Source organism: Entelurus aequoreus, linkage group LG15 (genome assembly GCF_033978785.1).
Source record: "Entelurus aequoreus isolate RoL-2023_Sb linkage group LG15, RoL_Eaeq_v1.1, whole genome shotgun sequence".
Lineage (NCBI taxonomy): Eukaryota > Metazoa > Chordata > Actinopteri > Syngnathiformes > Syngnathidae > Entelurus > Entelurus aequoreus.
The window spans coordinates 50,935,845-50,954,578 of NC_084745.1; the positions used below are offsets into that span (position 1 = coordinate 50,935,845).

An 18,734-nucleotide genomic window follows, 5' to 3' on the forward strand; every position below is an offset into this window, starting at 1 on the left:
GTGTTTTTTGCTCCTGAAAAATAATCTGGCCGCAATTTCCCATAATATTAATAAATTTTTGAGTAATGGGCAGATAACTAACTGTATTTGGAACACCCCCTTCCCATCGCAAGACTCGATGAGCTGCCCCCTCTTGGTACTGGAGCCCATTTCCCTGCATAAACAGTGTAGATAAATCTAAAACTATTATTATTATCACTTAATTCCATGTTTTTGTCCACGATTACTTCAAAACTGATAAGGTTAACATTATGAGCAAAAATAAATATAAAAGAATCAGCTATTCTGGACTTCCCTGCTCTTCCATTGACACCATAGCCTGCGATTCCTAATGCTCTCTCAGAATTTCTTCAAGCATCTTGAGGAAAACATCAGGAGAAGAGGACACAAAATAGAACACTAAAAGCCTATTCTTTTTTGCTCGTTTTTGAGCATGAGCCTTGCTTTTCTTTCTCCGTTTTCTCCACAGATTTGGACTCAGTCTTTCGCCCCTGAAGGGTGCTCCTGTTTTTCGGTATCCCATTTGGCTGGAGTCTTTAACATTTTTCCATCCAAACTTTGGCCAAAACCCTTCCTCTCCGAGGTCATAATCCTTAAAAAGGATCGCTGCAAATTATACTTTTCCATTTAAAATTTGACCGGAGAGGTCCATAATTTCCTCATATTACCAGCATTTGCAAATGTATGCAGGCTGACCCCTTCCTTAGTTGTATTGCTACAACCTTGAACAACGCATTTGGCAGACTATTTGATCATTCTTTCAAATTCTGCGTGAAAATAACATGATTTGCGACGAAGATGCTAACAAACGTTTTATTAACAACATAACTGTGGAGGGAGGTGTGGCCAGCGCTGCTTGCAGGAGCAAAAGTCCCCGCCTCTGTCCATGGTACTGAGGACAGAGTGCCATCAGATGGGGGCGTGGCAGTGCTGACGGCGAGACACAGCTGAACAGGGGATTAGATCTCTCAGGTGGTACGAGTTATCTAATCATCTGTTGTCTTTAACAGTAAGCGGCCGGGAACAGGAGGGGAGAGAGGATACGGAGGTGACTGAAAAGCCACGTCTTGCTGGTGAAAACTTTGATAAAATCGATGTACATTAAAAGCTGGTTAAAAAGTGCACGCTTGGCTCCTGTGCCGTGTCTAACAGTGGAACTGCTGAAAAGCAACTTCTACAGTAACATTGTATTGTTAATATGCACATGTATACCTCGGGATTTAGCATTGGAAAGAGAGACTTGGTAGGAGTTTAACCTTAGCCAACATATCGTAGGACATTTCCGACTGGGCGTCCTTGCTTTGTGTCCGCCGCGTCATCTCCTCCCGACAACGAACCACTGTGAGCCACTGATCTCGCTATATGATCTGAGATGTTGTGTTGTGAACACTGCTTCTAAAGATGGACCGTTTTTAGAAGCAACCAGATAGTGGCCTAAAGAAAGGTCCTTAAAGCAAGATCTATGCAGAAGTTTGACCAAAGAACCATCATTACATGTTATGTAAACCAAAGTGAAGTGTTTGAAGAATTAAAATAAAAATTCATGATATGACCTCTTTAAAGGCCTACTGAAATGAAATTGTTTTATTTAAACGGGGATAGCAGATCCATTCAATGTGTCATACTTGATAATTTCGCGATATTGCCATATTTTTGCTGAAAGGATTTAGTAGAGAACATCGACGATAAAGTTTGCAACTTTTGGTCGCTGATAAAAAAAGCCTTGCCTGTACCGGAAGTAGCGTGACGTCGCAGGTTGAAAGGCTCCTCACATTTCCCCATTGTTTACACCAGCAGCGAGAGCGATTTGGACCGAGAAAGCGACGATTGACGTCACTCGCATACGTCATCATACATAGACGTTTTCAACCGGAAGTTTCGCGGGAAATTTAAAATTGCACTTTATAAGTTAACCCGGCCGTATTGGCATGTGTTGCAATGTTAAGATTTCATCATTGATATATAAACTATCAGACTGCGTGGTCGGTAGTAGTGGGTTTCAGTAGGCCTTTAAAAGCATGAGAAGGAGCCGATGCTTCGGTTAGCAACTAGCTGTAGCTGCAAGTTGCCTGCAGAGAATGCCAATGACTGCTAATTAGACGGGGGTTAACTGATTCTTTACACTGATATTTCCTGTTATGATGATGGATACAGTGTGACTCTGCAACAGATTCTTACTATTTCCATTGTGTCCTATGAGAAACTTTGCTTTACAATTCCAACGAGTTGGAGGTCGACTATTGAGGCTCAGTGGTCATCTCCAATGCATAATGAACTTTCTCTGGGTTGGAGATGCGCTTGTCACAAAGTTTTAAGCATGGAATCAAAATAATGTAATAATAATCTGATGTTGAAGGCATGAAGGACAAAAGCACACGGGTTGCGTAACAAGGAATCACAAGTAGTAAACCTGTACTGGAATGAGAACTGGAGTAGGTTTACTCGAGCGAGACATGTTAGTATTGCTGCTTATCTCCTGCCGTCCTCTCACGTTCTCATTTAAATGGCTTGTTTATCGGACAAAACAAGACTAATCCAAAGCCACCTGTCAATGTTTATTTTCCCTCCATGCCTTTAGGAAATGTGCCGTGTTTGACTTTGAGATTTGTTTTACTCGTCTGTGGAGTTTGCTAAAGAGTGGGGACAGTGAAGCCGGCTGGATAAAGTGTCAAAATAAATACATAAGGTTGAGAAGTGCACCGCTGACAAGTAACACAGACGGTGTCCCCACATGACATTTCGTCACACTGATAATGGCAAAACCTTTTCAGTGCCAGTTGCTCCTGTGATTTATTGTTGCTGCTGCTTCCCAGAGATTCAACAGAAGCGACAAAACAGGGTCATTGTGTTCATAAAAACACATTTTTAATTATTCTAAAATAATTAGAGACACACACTACCTGTTGAAAGTCGTCTGAGAAGTCTTCATTTAACTATATTATATTGTGGTTGTAGTTCGGAAAGCTGTTGCTAAAACGGTATCCGGTGTTTCCCAGACATTCATTTATTTGTGGCGGCCCGCCACGAAAGAATTAAGGCCGCCACAAAAAAATGTTGTTTTTTTTTTATTGTTTTTTTTAATAATTTTTTTTTGTCCTCTCCAGCTTCTCAGGCAAATCATATAGTTTATGTAGATGCCCATATCGGCTGTTCAGATTTACTTTACAAAAGAGAAGTGTAGAATCAAGATTTTTGGAGCTCTTTGTTCAGTGGATCAGATGTTTGATGAAGCTTTGTGTCTATCTACCACCACTACTGTTTTCTGTTTATTTGTTACTGACTGTGGCAGGACACCTCTGCCTCTGTTTCACTTTATGTTGCTGGTAAATAATATAGTTGTAGTAGTAGGCTAAAGTTAAATTATTTAGTATGCATTAATTAAAGGGGCAGAGCTTTAAAAGACATTTTAGCTTTTATATTTTTATAAGATATTTTTTTTGTAAGAACCACAATTAATAAATATATTTCAGTGAATAACTTATTGTTCAAATCTGTATATAAATATGTACATAAAGTGTTGTAATTATATTGTAAAATGGATGGATGGATGGATGATGGATGGACGTTTAAAACAAAACTGTTATTATTAATTAGTAAGTATACATTTTTTGAGCCTTTTTAGAGAAAATCATATCATTGTAGTAAATTATGCAAATTACTCGATGTCATGGTGACCACGCCCATAGCCACGCCCCCACCGCCACAGGTATCTTGGCAGTTTATGGGAAACACTGGTATCCCATATTCGAAGCTACATTAGATAACACCACAGAAAAAGGATGATTAGACTGTGCGGGTGTACCTAATGTTGTAGCTTGTCCTGGGCATGACGTTAAAGTGCATCCGGCAGTGGAGGCTCCTCTATGGGGTCTTGGGGCACTAGGAGGATAACCCCTTTACTACTGTTACCCCAGGTGGCCCTTGGCAAAGGCCTAGTACCTGACTGCCCCCTAGCCAGGGACACGGTGAAGACCTCAACGGCGGAGCAGGCGGAAGACGGTAGATTTAAGAACTACCACAACGGCTGCGATGGCGGCAGAAGGCTGCAGCAGAAAAGGGTCCCCAGTCATCTCGGACTCCATGCCACTGGACCCTGACCCGATTCTGTCAAGGATCGTGTGGTGGCTGTCTGTGCACCAGTCTCCCCACGTAAAACATAGTCACGCACAGGCATCCTCCATAAAAGGGATACACCCCTATCAGGAGGGTTGTCATACTCGTTCGAGTGATCGCCGAAGATGATGATGGTAGCTGTTAAATGTGAGTACCGTACATGTTTTGGGGGAAGCGATATGAAATCAAAGTTGTTGTTTGTTTTTCCACTTACAACGCTTAAATAAACAGTTTGATTTAATTGTTGCTGAATACATCTTGTAAAACGCAAAATAAATGTCTGCAATTTAAGCTTATACCTATTTTCAGTTTTATATTGGTAAATTTCTATTCAAATGAAATACTGATAGTCAATTTGGGCCAAAATAAAAGTCATTAAAGTGAATCAAAATAAGAATAAGGAAACAGAAGCCTTACCTAGGCCTTCTTCGCACTGAGTCCCTTGACCAGGTGTGCTTCCTTCCACCCTGGCTGTCACCTCCGGAACCGAAATGTGGAATTCTATTTTCTTGGATCCAGCGGGGTTAGGCTGCTCAAATACGTCTGACGGCTGCATGACTGGAGCGCTGAAGACAGCAGAGACAATCGCCACTTCCCTGAGCACACACGTCTTAAAACACCAGCAATAAAACCTGGCTCCTGCATTGGAGTTCTCTTCATTTGGTCAACCCAGCCAATTCCCAGTCTGCTCACATGCGGTCGGGAGACAATGGGCCCCGTTGCTTGTATAGTGTTTTTTGTGGTGTGTCATTAAGGGAGTGTGTGCATGTGCAGTGCTGAAACATTCCTCCTAAATCCAACCAGTCTGCTTTTATGACAAATACACATCGCCTAAAGTTTTGGGGCTTTTTTTTTTGGATAATGATGAATAGTTTCTTGCGTGAGGACATGCACGAGTGCCTACTACCTTTGAGAGTCCGGTTTGGGCGCAAAGAGCAGATCCTTGATCTTGGGTTTTTTTCTCTTTGAAGATGTTTTGGGTCTCAGGGGTCTCTTGCATGCCTGGTTGACCAGGCCCATCAGACGAACAATCCTGAGATGAATCAAGGAGGGAGAACAATAGAAGGGATCGTCAGCTATGCACGCACAACGGGAAATATACAATAGATATTACAAGAATTCTTCTATCAAACAACTTCAGTTATGTATGAATATGGGTTGTTTGGTATACCGGTACTAATAAAGCACCGCGATACTAATTGATTGAAATCGGTACTATACTGCCTTTGAAAAGCACCGGTACCGTTCTGTCATTTAAGTGCCGCGGTGTGGCGGTGACTACAGAGCCAAGGCGCATGATGTTGAGTGTGTCAAAACGCACACACAAAGTGCATACAAGCAATAACACCGTGATGGGGAAGAATGTCAAAAAACGACAATTCTACTGGTTAATAAAGAGGGTGCGTGAAGCACAATATGGAGGTATTTGGGATGCAAAACTAACGATAAAGGGGACGCTTAAAACAAGAAAGCTGCGCGCTTCAAGTGTTGCTTTAAAACACGCCTCGCCAAATGTGGCGATTAGTATTACCACCTTTGCTTTAAACTTAGGTCAACATTTAAATAATAGGCATTCTGGGAGTTATAAAGAGTGACAGGTAATATTGTAGTTGCTACACCTGTCCTGCTGTTCGCCCCGGTGCAGACCGTAGTAGAGGAGGGCAGGGGAGACGTTCCCTTCAGTTCACTTTACCCCGCAATGTGTCTGCTAAGATCCACTTTCCGGTAAGAATTTGAGGCCGCCGATTTGTGAAAATCCGGTTACTTTATTATTAGTTTTGCAGGACACAACCGGACCCATGCATCACTTTACCGCGCAGTGCACACGCTCCTCTTTCTCTGTACTCGCCCACCCACTCACTTACTGACGTCACTCAGACAACACATTGACATTCTCACAAACACACATACTGTACGCTACTCTCATGAGTTAACAGCTCCTCTGTTGTGCACATGTTTATACAAAATATGTAGATACGTAGACGCGCATGCCAAATATTAGCGGAGTTAAGACCGCCCAGCTAACGTCAAGTAGTGCAAGTAAAAAGATTGAATTTGGGAACAAATTGCTACAATTCGTGTTTTATCTTTAACAAACTCTTTATAACTGGGTACATTTATCCATAGTTTTGTTTTTAGTACTTACTAATAATTGTGTTTTCCTAAAGCACCGACCAGGATTGGCAACCGTAAATCATGAAGCATTTAAAATAATGTAAATGAAGTGTTTTTATTATATTCTAATCCTTGATTATGGCTGACTATATGTAATATGGAAAATTGCAAATCGTTCTATGAGTGCAACAAGAAAACACAATGTGTTTAATGCCTTTTAAATTATATTTTAACCTTCTAAAATTGTTTTTTGAGTGCAATAGGAAACATATGTTTATTGTATTGCAAAATGTTCTGTTAAAATAAAGCCACTTTTTCGTAGTTCCCTTAATTTGGAAAAGTATCGAAAAGCATCGATATACATTTTCATATACAGAGTGTTTTTAGAGCGGCCGGCCTGAAATGCGGGTGAGGTTTTTACAAGAAAGTTCTAAAGCTTAGTGCAGGGGTGTCCAAACGTTTTCCACTGAGGGCCGCACACTAAAAAAATAAAAGCAAGCGGGGGCCATTTTGATATTTTTTATTTAAAAGCCAATATACTATATGTATAAAAATATACATTTAGGCCTCCACTCAGGCTTGATCCCGGGTAACCCAAAGGGTTTTCGTCAAAAAAAATAAAAAATGTGTCATTATTCAGTATTATTATTTGTATTATTATTCAAGGTTTAAATCTCTAGATCAACATTAGGTCTATCTGTCAATATACAGTTTTTAAAGATTTAAGTTGTATGCACTTTTTGCCAAAGAAAACTCTGTTTTTTATGGAAAAAACACAAAATATGCAATATTTTCCCCCAATAAATTTTTTAAGTGGAATATTTGAGATTTTATAATAATTGGAGCCTTAAAAAGGTCAATAACTCATAACAACATTGATTCATTATTATTTTTTAGCAATGACACTTCAAAAAACAAATCACACTAAAATTATTGGGGATCCAAAAGGGTCCTACTCATTAAAGTGCTAAAAAATAAATTATAATTTTTTTTTTACTGTTTACTTTTAACACAATAATCTCAAAATCAACTACAGATCTATCCGTCAACTATAAGGTTTATTGTTGTTTATGTTTTTTGTTTGTTCGTTTTAGGCCCTTCTTTAAAAAAAACAGCTCAGTTTTTTATATGGCAAACAAAAAACATTTTCCCCAAAAAATATCTCAAAGTGGAAAATTTAATGTGACGTAATTGGAGCTTTGAATAGGTCAATAATTCATAATGACATTGATTTTGATTCATTATTATGTTTTAAAGAAAGAAACAGCCTGCATGGCAGCTTTGTGTTATTAGAGTAAACATTGCAACATTTTCTTGTTACATTTCACCTGTTTGCTCTTTTATAACACTTTTTATGTTTTTAATTTTTTTAATTGTGTTTTTAGAATGTGCTGTGGGGCCGTTAAAGAATGACCTGCATGCCACAAATGGGCCCCGGGCCGCACTTTGGACATCCCTGTCTTAGTGATACAACAGATATATCAGATTATAGTATTTTTTTTTTTTTACCCTTCGCGTTCAAACCTTGCTGTGTTTGTTGCATTTTGCTTTGATCGAGAGGGGGTGTGACGTTCATATGTTGTCAATATTCAGTGTTTTATCGTTCATAGTTAATATTGTAAACCCCCCATTCTTTATTTTCATGTACATTCTGGGTGTCTCATTCAGTAAAAAAAAATGTAAAATTGCATTCCGTTATTTAAGGCGATCTGTCATAACGTTTATAGCATTCAATCGGACATTATTGTGAGGTTTTGTATTAGTATTCCTAAAAATCAGATATACCGGCCCCCAGACACATTTTTTTCTCTAAAAAAGTCAAAATAATTGCCCAGGCCTGCCTTAACGTAATCCTCACCTCTCCTTGTCTTCGTCATCACCACTCTCGTACTCGGATTCTTCATCACCAGACACCATCTCTTCAGTGGGTGTCGGTGGGAGGTCAGGAGGCAACGGGGGAGGCATGGGGACGGGAGGGGCAGCAGGCAGGGGCTCAAACTGCAAAGGTAACACAGCATATAATGACGTTGCTAAATAAATACTTTTAAAAAATGTCCTCTTTCTTAATCATAAAAAGCTCACCGAAGGGGGTCTTGGTGTAACCGGTCCAAACGGACACGGTAAATTCATCTTGTTCATTAAATGCAGAACCTACACATTTGAAAATAAAAGAAATATGATCAGTTCAGTACTTGTAAATATAGCATAGAGCGCATCAAAAGAGATTGCACCGTCTTTCTAAATGGATCAAAGAGAGACTGAAGCCAAGTAAGATGTGGGTGACACTACAACAGCACCACCAAGATGTGAACGCTCCAAACAGCAGCTTTGAAAATCCATGCAGCCGAGCTCCCGAGGAAATGTTAGACCCATTACTCAGCGTTTATTATTAACACTGTGCAAATTGAAATTTAAAAAGGCAAATGTTTTGCTGGATGATCTTTAAAGGATGCTGGATGCAGTTCAGAAGCCTCATATTTTCCTTTTATAATAGCGATTCCCAAGGCTTAGAGTGCAATGACATAACGACATTCTTTTTTTATGACACATCATCACATTTACTGTCAAATTTGAACTGCAGGCAAAGTGCGGGATGTGGGGAAATTAACAACAGAACTGGGGAATAGGAAAGGTTGAACAAAATAGTTTTTACTTACTTGAACATAAAACTTGGGCACACACATGAGGGTATGTGCGATGTTTGCCAGGACAATATTTGAAGGAGGCGGGTACAAATATTTCAAAGTGGGATTTGGATGATATTTCAACCTGTAAGAGAATACAGTTGTCAGAAAGCGATATGGAATTCCTGTTCTTCATCAATTATATGGGAATTTGAAAAAATATGTTACACAAATACAAACCCCGTTTCCATATGAGTTGGGAAATTGTGTTTGATGTAAATATAAACGGAATACAATGATTTGCAAATCCTTTTCAACCCGTATTCAATTGAATGCACTACAAAGACAAGATATTTGATGTTCAAACTCATAAACTTTTTTTTTCTTTTGCAAATAATATTCAACTTAGAATTTCATGGCTGCAACACGTGCCAAAGTAGTTGGGAAAGGGCATGTTCACCACTGTGTTACATCACCTTTTCTTTTAACAACACTCAGTAAACGTTTGGGAACTGAGGAGACACATTTTTGAAGCTTCTCAGGTGGAATTCTTTCCCATTCTTGCTTGATGTACAGCTTAAGTTGTTCAACAGTCCGGGGGTCTCCGTTGTGGTATTTTAGGCTTCATAATGCACCACACATTTTCAATGGGAGACAGGTCTGGACTACAGGCAGGCCAGTCTAGTACCTGCACTCTTTTACTATGAAGCCACGTTGATGTAACACGTGGCTTGGCATTGTCTTGCTGAAATAAGCAGGGGCGTCCATGGTAACATTGCTTGGATGGCAACATATGTTGCTCCAAAACCTGTATGTACCTTTCAGCATTAATGGTGCCTTCACAGATGTGTAAGTTACCCATGTCTTGGGCACTAATACACCCCCATACCATCACACATGCTGGCTTTTCAACTTTGCGCCTATAACAATCTGGATGGTTCTTTTCCTCTTTGGTCCGGAGGACACAACGTCCTCAGTTTCCAAAAACAATTTGAAATGTGGACTCGTCAGACCACAGAACACTTTTCCACTTTGTATCAGTCCATCTTAGATGAGCTTAGGCCCAGCGAAGCCGACGGCGTTTCTGGGTGTTGTTGATTAACGGTTTTCGCCTTGCATAGGAGTGTTTAAACTTGCACTTACAGATGTAGCGACCAACTGTAGTTACTGACAGTGGGTTTCTGAAGTGTTCCTGAGCCCATGTGGTGATATCCTTTACACACCGATGTCGCTTTTTGATGCAGTACAGCCTGAGGGATGGAAGGTCACGGGCTTAGCTGCTTACGTGCAGTGATTTTTCCAGATTCTCTGAACCCTTTGATGATATTACGGACCGTAGATGGTGAAATCCCTAAATTCCTTGCAATAGCTGGTTGAGAAAGGTTTTTCTTGAACTGTTCAACAATTTGCTTACGCATTTGTTGACAAAGTGGTGACCCTCGCCCCTCCTTGTTTGTGTATGACTGAGCATTTCATGGAATCTACTTTTATACCCAATCATGGCACCCACCTGTTCCCAATTTGCCTGTTCACCTGTGGGATGTTCCAAATAAGTGTTTGATGAGCATTCCTCAACTTTATCAGTATTTATTGCCACCTTTCCCAACTTCTTCGTCACGTGTTGCTGGCATCAAATTCTAAAGTTAATGATTATTTGCACAAAAAAAAATGTTTATCAGTTTGAACATCAAATATGTTGTCTTTGTAGCATATTCAACTGAATATGGGTTGAAAAGGATTTGCAAATCATTGTATTCCGTTTATATTTACATCTAACACAATTTCCCAACTCATATGGAAACGGGGTTTGCAACATTCAAACATGCTGTAACAAACAAATTAAACTGTTTTTGTTATTGTCACAACTTATTAACATAAAGACTTACATAAACGCAATGAATTGCTTATCCACATGATACGAGACGATAGTTTTAAATTGCACATCACGATGACTGTGGCCAAAATGATTTAATGTGCTCAAAAAGTACTTATCCACACGGAAGTCTTTTAACCAGGTTTTATATGGATGATTATAAAAATCGATTAGTAAACGTCAGTAATTGATCATCGATTTATTTATTGTAAATAAAGTAATGCAGACAGTTCTAAAATTTGGCTGACTGCAGCGAGCCACCTCGACAAGAGGTCAGACCAGCTCCTTTATGTTATGTTCCAGTTATGCACACATGTTCATTCATTTAATAAATGTGATGGGAATGTCTTAATACAAATGAACTGTTTTTAAAAGTTGCAAGTGATAGACGCTTATTTAGTGAAACAAAAAGAAATGTAAAACTGCATCAATATACATAAATAATAATAACAGATATCTAATCGAATCATGAGGTGGTCAAAGATTCCCACCTCTAGTAATTATATTTCTGTATAAATTAAAAAAAAATTAAAATCATGATGATGAAAATGTGTGATTTTGAGTCAACTGTTTTTTTCTCATGTTATGAAAAAAATATGATCAACTTCTGAACGTTGTATACAAAAAGTCAGTGTTCAAAAACAAGGGAAAAAAATACAAAAATTAGGGGTATTTTACTTGAACTAAGCAAAATTATCTGCCAATAGAACAAGAAAATGTGGCTTGTCAAGTAAAATTTGCTAACCTCAATAAACCCCAAAATACCTTAAAATAAGTATATTCTCACTAATAACAAGTGCACTTTTCTTGATAGAAAAACAAATATGAGATTTTTTTTCTCAATATGTTGAAAAATATTGTTAAATAAAGTAAATGCTCGTGCTTTTATCTTGACATAATGATATGCGCTCGGCATTACATTTCTTGAAACCAGCAAACTTATACTAAAAACGAGTTTATTGTTCTTAATGGAAAGGCAACAAGGCAACCGCTTGTTACTCTCGGGGTCTACGAGCCGCTCAGGCAAATCATATTGTCTAAAAAGGCATTTTCCCATCGATAACATGACATCATCGCGCCAAGTACATGCTCTTTTCAGTCAATTAGTGTATAGTGTTAGAATATATATATATATATATATATATATATATATATATATATATATATATATATATATATATATATATATATATATATATATATATATATATATATATATATATATATATATATATATATATATATATATATATATATATATATCACAATCAGCTCCGGATTGATGGTCAACCTACCCAGCAGGGTACTGAGCATACCCAAATTTTACAAATCATTCATGTTTCTTATTTGAGCAAAGCATGCCCAACCGTAACATGAACTTACAAACGAACAAAAAGCTGATACAACCACACACATTACTCACCCAAGACTTGGAGCGATGCCGGTCTCTATAAGAGGAACATTTGGCTGCTTCGTTTCCTGTTTGTTCTTCGCTTCTGCGCCATGTTTATTACTGCGAGGAAGAAGGGAAAAAAAATCAGATGCAAACTGGGATATTAAATATGTCAATCTGAGAACAATGGAACGTTTGGTTGTCAGTGCGGTCACGTACCTTTCTGTCACAGGTGGATCCTTTAATACTGTGATATTATCCTGGCCCTTTGCAAATTCCACAATGAGCTTCCGGTTGAGAATCTCTAACTGATGGAGGCGCGCGAGAGCCTTTAAAAGAAAGACAATAAGCGCAGGTGACTCAAAGTAATTGTTGGGGGGGGTTATACCATGTGACCTTAGAGCAGACCTGGGCAAAAATTAAGGCCCGGGGGCCACATGCGGCCCGTTAAGTCTTTCAATCTAATCTGGCCCTCCGGACATTCCCAAATAATTTATTTAGATCTTTAAGATGGAAAGTGTAGCTGCTATAATGATGTGCAGTGATGTTTTCCAATGACTGTAAGTCTTGAACTATACAAAGTAGGGCTGTGAATCTTTGGGTGTCCCACGATTCGATTCAATATCGATTCTTGGGGTCACGATTCGATTCAAAACGATTCTCTATTCTTTCAATACGTAGATTTCAGCAGGATCTACCCCAGTCTGCTGACATGCAAGCAGAGTAGTAGATTTTTGTAAAAAGCTTTTATAATTGTAAAGGACAATGTTTTATCAACTGATTGCAATAATGTAAATTTGTTTTAACTATTAAATGAACCAAAAATATGACTTATTTTATCTTTGTGAAAATATTGGACACAGTGTGTTGTCAAGCTTATGAGATGCGATGCAAGTGTAAGCCACTGTGACACTATTGTTCTTTTTTTTTATTTTTTATAAATGTCTAATGATAATGTCAATGAGGGATTTTTAATCACTGCTATGTTGAAATTGTAACTAATATTGATACTGTTGTTGATAATATTCATTTTTGTTTCACTACTTTTGGTTTGTTCTGTGTCGTGTTTGTATCTCCTCTCAATTGCTCTGTTTATTGCAGTTCTGAGTGTTGCTGGGTCGGGTTTGGTTTTGGAATTGGATTGCATTGTTATGGTATTGCTGTGTATTGTTTTGTTGGCATGATTGATTTAAAAAAATAAAAATACTTTTTTTTTTAAATTTAAAAATAATAATAATACAATTTTAAAAATACATTTTTTTTAAAATGAGAATCGATTCTGTATCGCACAACGTGAGAATCGCGATTCAAATTCGAATCGATTTTTTCCCACACCCCTACTACAAAGTATTTCAATGGTTGCAATATGCCTTTTTGCATGATATGCTAGTGACCATGGTCATATAATTAGTTACTATGGTAATCAAATTCACAGCAGCTCAGACGAGGCACCAAGCAGTGTGGGTGGGGAGCGTTTCCACAGAGTGTTTCCAGAGCGGCCAGCCTGAAATGTGGGTGTCAGGGACAGACGTGGAAGGAGATTTTTACAACAAAGTTTTAAAGCTTGGTGATATATCAGATACATCAAATAGTAGGAGGATTTTTTTTTTACCCTTCGCGTTCATATTTCGCTGTGTTTGTAGGATTTTTGTTGCGTTTCGCTTGATTGTAAAATATGTTGGGACCATGAAAAATTCAGTGATTCCCCACTAAAAGGGGCTGTTTGTAACCTTAACGCTAATGTGCTAGCTTTCCAATGATTTTTAAAAAAATATTTGTTTATTCATTTGATAGGGAAAATAATACAGGTACTGAGAAACAAACTACCCTCCCCCCAAAAAAAATAAATCAATAAAAGTAAAACCAAAACAAAAAAATTATGTTATTAGGAAAAAAAGAATAATTAAGAAAAAAAGAAAAAAGAAAATTAAACTTTCCTCCCCCTGCCTCCCTGTCCTACATTTCAGTCACAATCACTGTGGGTGGCAATGTACTGCCTTCCTCTTCACCACAAGCAGATAAAATCAAACGAACTGACTAAAAATTAAAAAAAAATTAAAAAAACATACAGACAAGTGTCACTGAATAAAAACAAAACAAAGTGAATTGAGGTAAGTGGAAAGTGTAGGAGCCTAAATGATGTTTAAGTTAATTTACATTTTATGGAAGGTGCTTTATGTTTAGTCAGCCAAAAGGGGACTGTTTACTTTATTTGCATAATACGAAAATGTATATATTGCATGCTTAGAATAATTATAAGGTACACTATTTGTAATTATTACATTTGTCTGAATAATTTGATGACGTACTATTTTATACTGCTTTAATACAGTGAAGATTACGTAACTGTTTAATTGCATATATGGCGGAAGGATCTGTGTGGTAATATGGTTTGGACACAATGTATTATGGGTAATGGCAGTCGGGTATGGTAGAATCGAGCCACACAGTTTTTTTTACCTTACTCTAACTTTTTTTAACTCTTTCTTACTGTAACAAACTCGCTTTATTTTGCCATTCATTTGTTCCCATATCGTTATTGTTTTACGTTTTGGAATGATTAAAGTTCACAAGTAAACGATATAAAAGGAAGAGGAGCGTCTGGAGTTGTGTTTGTTGTTGCCGCAGCAAGCTGGACCAGGAGAAAGTAGAGGAGCGTCAAGCTAAGGCTTCATTAGGAAACTACAGAAAGGTTAATTGTCAACAGTGAGTGTCACATTTGTCCTATAGTGTCTTTAATTTAGCTATATCACTAATCATACAGCCCCAGGTCAAGTCCAATTGTTTTGGTGTACCCCTCAGATTATATTTAAAGGCCTACTGAAATGAGATTTTCTTATTTAAACGGGGATAGCAGATCCATTCTGTGTCATACTTGATCATTTTGCGATATTGCCATATTTTTGCTGAAAGGATTTAGCAGAGAACATCGACGATAAAGATCGCAACTTTTGGTCGATGATAAAAAAGCCTTGCCTGTACCGGAAGTAGCGTGACATCACAGGTTGTGGAGCTCCTCACATCTGCACATTGTTTACAATCATGGCCACCAGCAGCGAGAGCGATTTGGACCGAGAAAGCGACGATTATCCCATTAATTTGAGCGAGGATGAAAGATTTGTGGATGAGGAAAGTGAGAGTGAAGGATTAGAGGGCAGTGGAAGCGATTCAGATAGGGAAGATGCTGTGAGAGGCGGGTGGGACCTGATATTCAGATGGGAATGACTAAAACAGTAAATAAACACAAGGCATATATATACTCTATTAGCCACAACACAACCAGGCTTATACCGTAATTTCCGGACTATAAGCCGCACCTGACTATAAGCCGCACCAGCTAAATTTAGGGGAAAATACAGATTGCTCCATATATAAGCCGGACCCGACTATAAGCCGCAGGGTTTTGATGTGTAATTACCGTAGTATATAGGGGTTCCTGCTACCACAGAGGGGATTGTTGGGACAGAGATGACTGTTTGGGAACCCAAAGCGTCCCATTTATTAACAATAAATCTTTCAATCATTCAATCAAACTTTCACATCTTTGACATGGCGAACAGCATTCATGCAGAGTACAAATAATACAACGGTGCAAAGTAATACAAAGTGCTCGCCTGTACGTTATCAAAATAACCAGCCTACCGGTATATGAAAAGTCAGTCTTTAATCATTTAATCTTCCTCCTGTGTACTAAAACCACCGAAATCCTCTTCCGTCGGTGTCGGAGAAGAACAGGCCGTATATAAGCCGCACCGTTGTATAAGCCGCAGGGACCAGAACGAGGGGAAAAAGTAGCGGCTTATAGTCCGGAAATTACGGTATTTAATATGCCACAAATTAATCGCGCATAACAAACACCTCCCCCCTCCCGTCCATATAACCCGCCGATACAAATCAAACACCCGCACAACACACTGGATCCCACAGCCCAAAGTACCGTTCACCTCCGCAAAGTTCATACAGCACATATATTTCCCCAAAGTCACGTACGTGACATGCACATAGCGGCACACACGTACGGGCAAGCGATCAAATGTTTGGAAGCCGCAGCTGCGTACTAACGGTAGCGCGTATCCAACTCAAAGTCCTCCTGGTAAGAGTCTCTGTTGTCCCAGTTCTCTACGTGTTTGTGTTGCTGCAGCCGGCCGCTAATACAACGCTTCCCACCTACAGCTTTCTTCTTTGCTGTCTTCATTGTTCATTAAACAAATTGTAAAAAATTCACTAACACAGATGTCCAGAATACTGTGGAATTTTGCGATGAAAACAGACGACTTAATAGCTGGCCACAATGGTGTCCCAAAATGTCCGCTACAATCCGTGACGTCACGCGCAGGCGCCATCATACCGAGACGTTTTCAGCAGGATATTTTGCGGGAAATTTAAAATTGCACTTTACTAATCTAACCCGGCCGTATTGGCATGTGTTGCAATGTTAAGATTTCATCATTGATGTATAAACTATCAGACTGCGTGGTCGGTAGTAGTGGCTTTCAGTAGGCCTTTAATGTTCTTTAGATGTAAGTAAAACATGAGGTCATAGGAGGCCTCGGGGGCAAACTGATTTCCACGCCAACAAAATCCTTTTACGAGCTAGTATTGATGCAAAGTCGATACTATCCTTAAAAGTCTGCTCAATTTTTTGAGAGCTTGGTAGAATTCCAAAAATAGCCAAGGAGTCAACTTAAAATTTAGTGCACCTGCAAGATGTTTAAAAATATTAATCCAGTAGGCTGTCAGACAGGGACAGGACCAGAACTGCAAGATGTTTAAAAATATTAATCCAGTAGGCTGTCAGACAAGGACAGGACCAGAACATGTGTCATGTGTGCAGGAGTCAATCGATTACATGTGTCTGCGATATTAGCAAACTCTTTCCAAGGATTTTTAAGCTAGCATTAGCAATCATTGAATGTGTCTATCATAACAAGACGGCTGTAAATTGTTAGTTGCTTCTCTGGGACTGGACTTGTGTGTGTACGTGTGTGTGTGTGTGTACACAGCATGGTTAGTGACAAGCAGTGGCGTAAAGTACAAAGAAGAAGAATTATGAGAAACACTGTCAACCTTATTGAAAATGGGATATTCTTCATCTCAGTATGGTTATCATGATTGACTTAATTATCTATAACAAAAACTGCTGTATTAATAATTCACTGCTGTCAGTGTGCTACAAAAAGAAGTCAGTAAATGAACGTATGTAGAGCTGCAGCTATCGAATATTTTAGTAATCGAGTATTATATCGAATATCCCAATCGATTAATTGAATAAATCATATTTTTGCTTAATTAAGGTTTAATTATACATGTTAAGATGTGCCCTCAGTTATTGTGTTTGGCCTAATTGTCTTTTATTTCCTAAACGCTTTTTTTCATCTTTGAAGGCTGACACACACAGCTGAAATGCGTCCGTGTGTACACGGCATGGTTAGTGACAAGCCGTGGCGTAAAGTGAATTATATTTATATATAGTTTTTTCTCTAGTGACTCAAAGTGCTTTAAATTGAAAAACCCATTATCTACATTTAAGCTACATTTATATCAGTAAAGCATGAGCGCCATACAAATTTCTCGGGCCGACGAGCAATTTTTATTCTATATAATTGGTCATTTGTAAAAAAAAATCTGGAAAACTTAAAAAAAAAAAGAAGGTATGTCCTGTTAAACCACGAATGGTAACATAAGCTAGCCAGCCGGTGGTGTTCTTGTTCGATTTTTTGTAATTGTAATTCATTTTGTAATCTAACAGATCAATTTGCAAACAGCCCCTTTAAAAAAAAATATATATATTTCATTCTAGTTTTTATGTTCTTATTTTTCTAAAAATGTAGTATTAAATTCTTTTAATGGTGGCATGGTTATAAATAACGGATGTATGAATTTATGTTGAAAGTATATCTGAAATTAAACAAAAGACTATTGAAACAGGGACATGACATGTAGCAACATAAAAAGCACCAAAATAAATGACTAAAATGAAAATGAAAACAAGTAGTACCAAAAAAATATAAATAAAAGTGCTGATTTTAACACAAACAAAACATTCTTAACCGCTATAGATGTTCCTGTGTTATGAGTAGTGAAAATGTTGCAGTACATAAAAACTAATCTGAAAACCAGTGTTTCTTAACCTTAGTTATGTGATGTGTGATGTGTCCTTTGTGTTGCAGTATATTCAATTGTGTGAATGCCTTATGACACTTTTTTTAGCTAATGCGATTAAAATCACGAGTAAGACGACTAATTCAGCATTAATATCTGAGTGGGCTTCAAGTTCAAAAAGGTTAAGAGCCCCTGTAATAAACGTTAAAACACCACCGACATGAATGAGCACAATATCAAACAGTTGAAATGGGGGTGTATTTGTAATTACATAAGTATCTTTAATCGTTGAAATGAAATCTGCGATGAATGGATAGTAGCGACTAAACTAGCACGTTGTGATGCTGTGTTGAGCATCTCAGATTGCAGAGGGTTGAAACAGCGCTTGTCAAGTTGGCTGGCAACAAATATTTTTGTTCGTAACTGTGATTTTCAAACACGATTTGTTCACAGTGTATTGTTTTTCAATGGGAAAATCCAGGCTAAAAAAAAAAAACTATTTAATTGTGCATAT

General features: G+C 38.2%; 1 protein-coding gene across 2 annotated transcripts in view; it reads right to left on the reverse strand.

Moving 5' to 3' along the window:
• The window catches only part of rnpc3 (RNA-binding region (RNP1, RRM) containing 3), a 53,993-nt gene that overhangs the window by 10,992 nt on the left and 24,267 nt on the right, over positions 1-18,734 (reverse strand). For both annotated transcript variants that reach the window (XM_062021703.1, XM_062021702.1), the window contains exons 4-10: positions 12,338-12,447; positions 12,149-12,238; positions 8,886-8,997; positions 8,311-8,379; positions 8,087-8,226; positions 5,021-5,146; positions 4,531-4,679 (exon numbers count right to left, since the gene is read on the reverse strand). In XM_062021703.1, the coding sequence (XP_061877687.1) occupies positions 4,531-4,679; positions 5,021-5,146; positions 8,087-8,226; positions 8,311-8,379; positions 8,886-8,997; positions 12,149-12,238; positions 12,338-12,447 (796 nt within the window). The remainder of the gene's footprint in view (positions 1-4,530; positions 4,680-5,020; positions 5,147-8,086; positions 8,227-8,310; positions 8,380-8,885; positions 8,998-12,148; positions 12,239-12,337; positions 12,448-18,734) is intronic.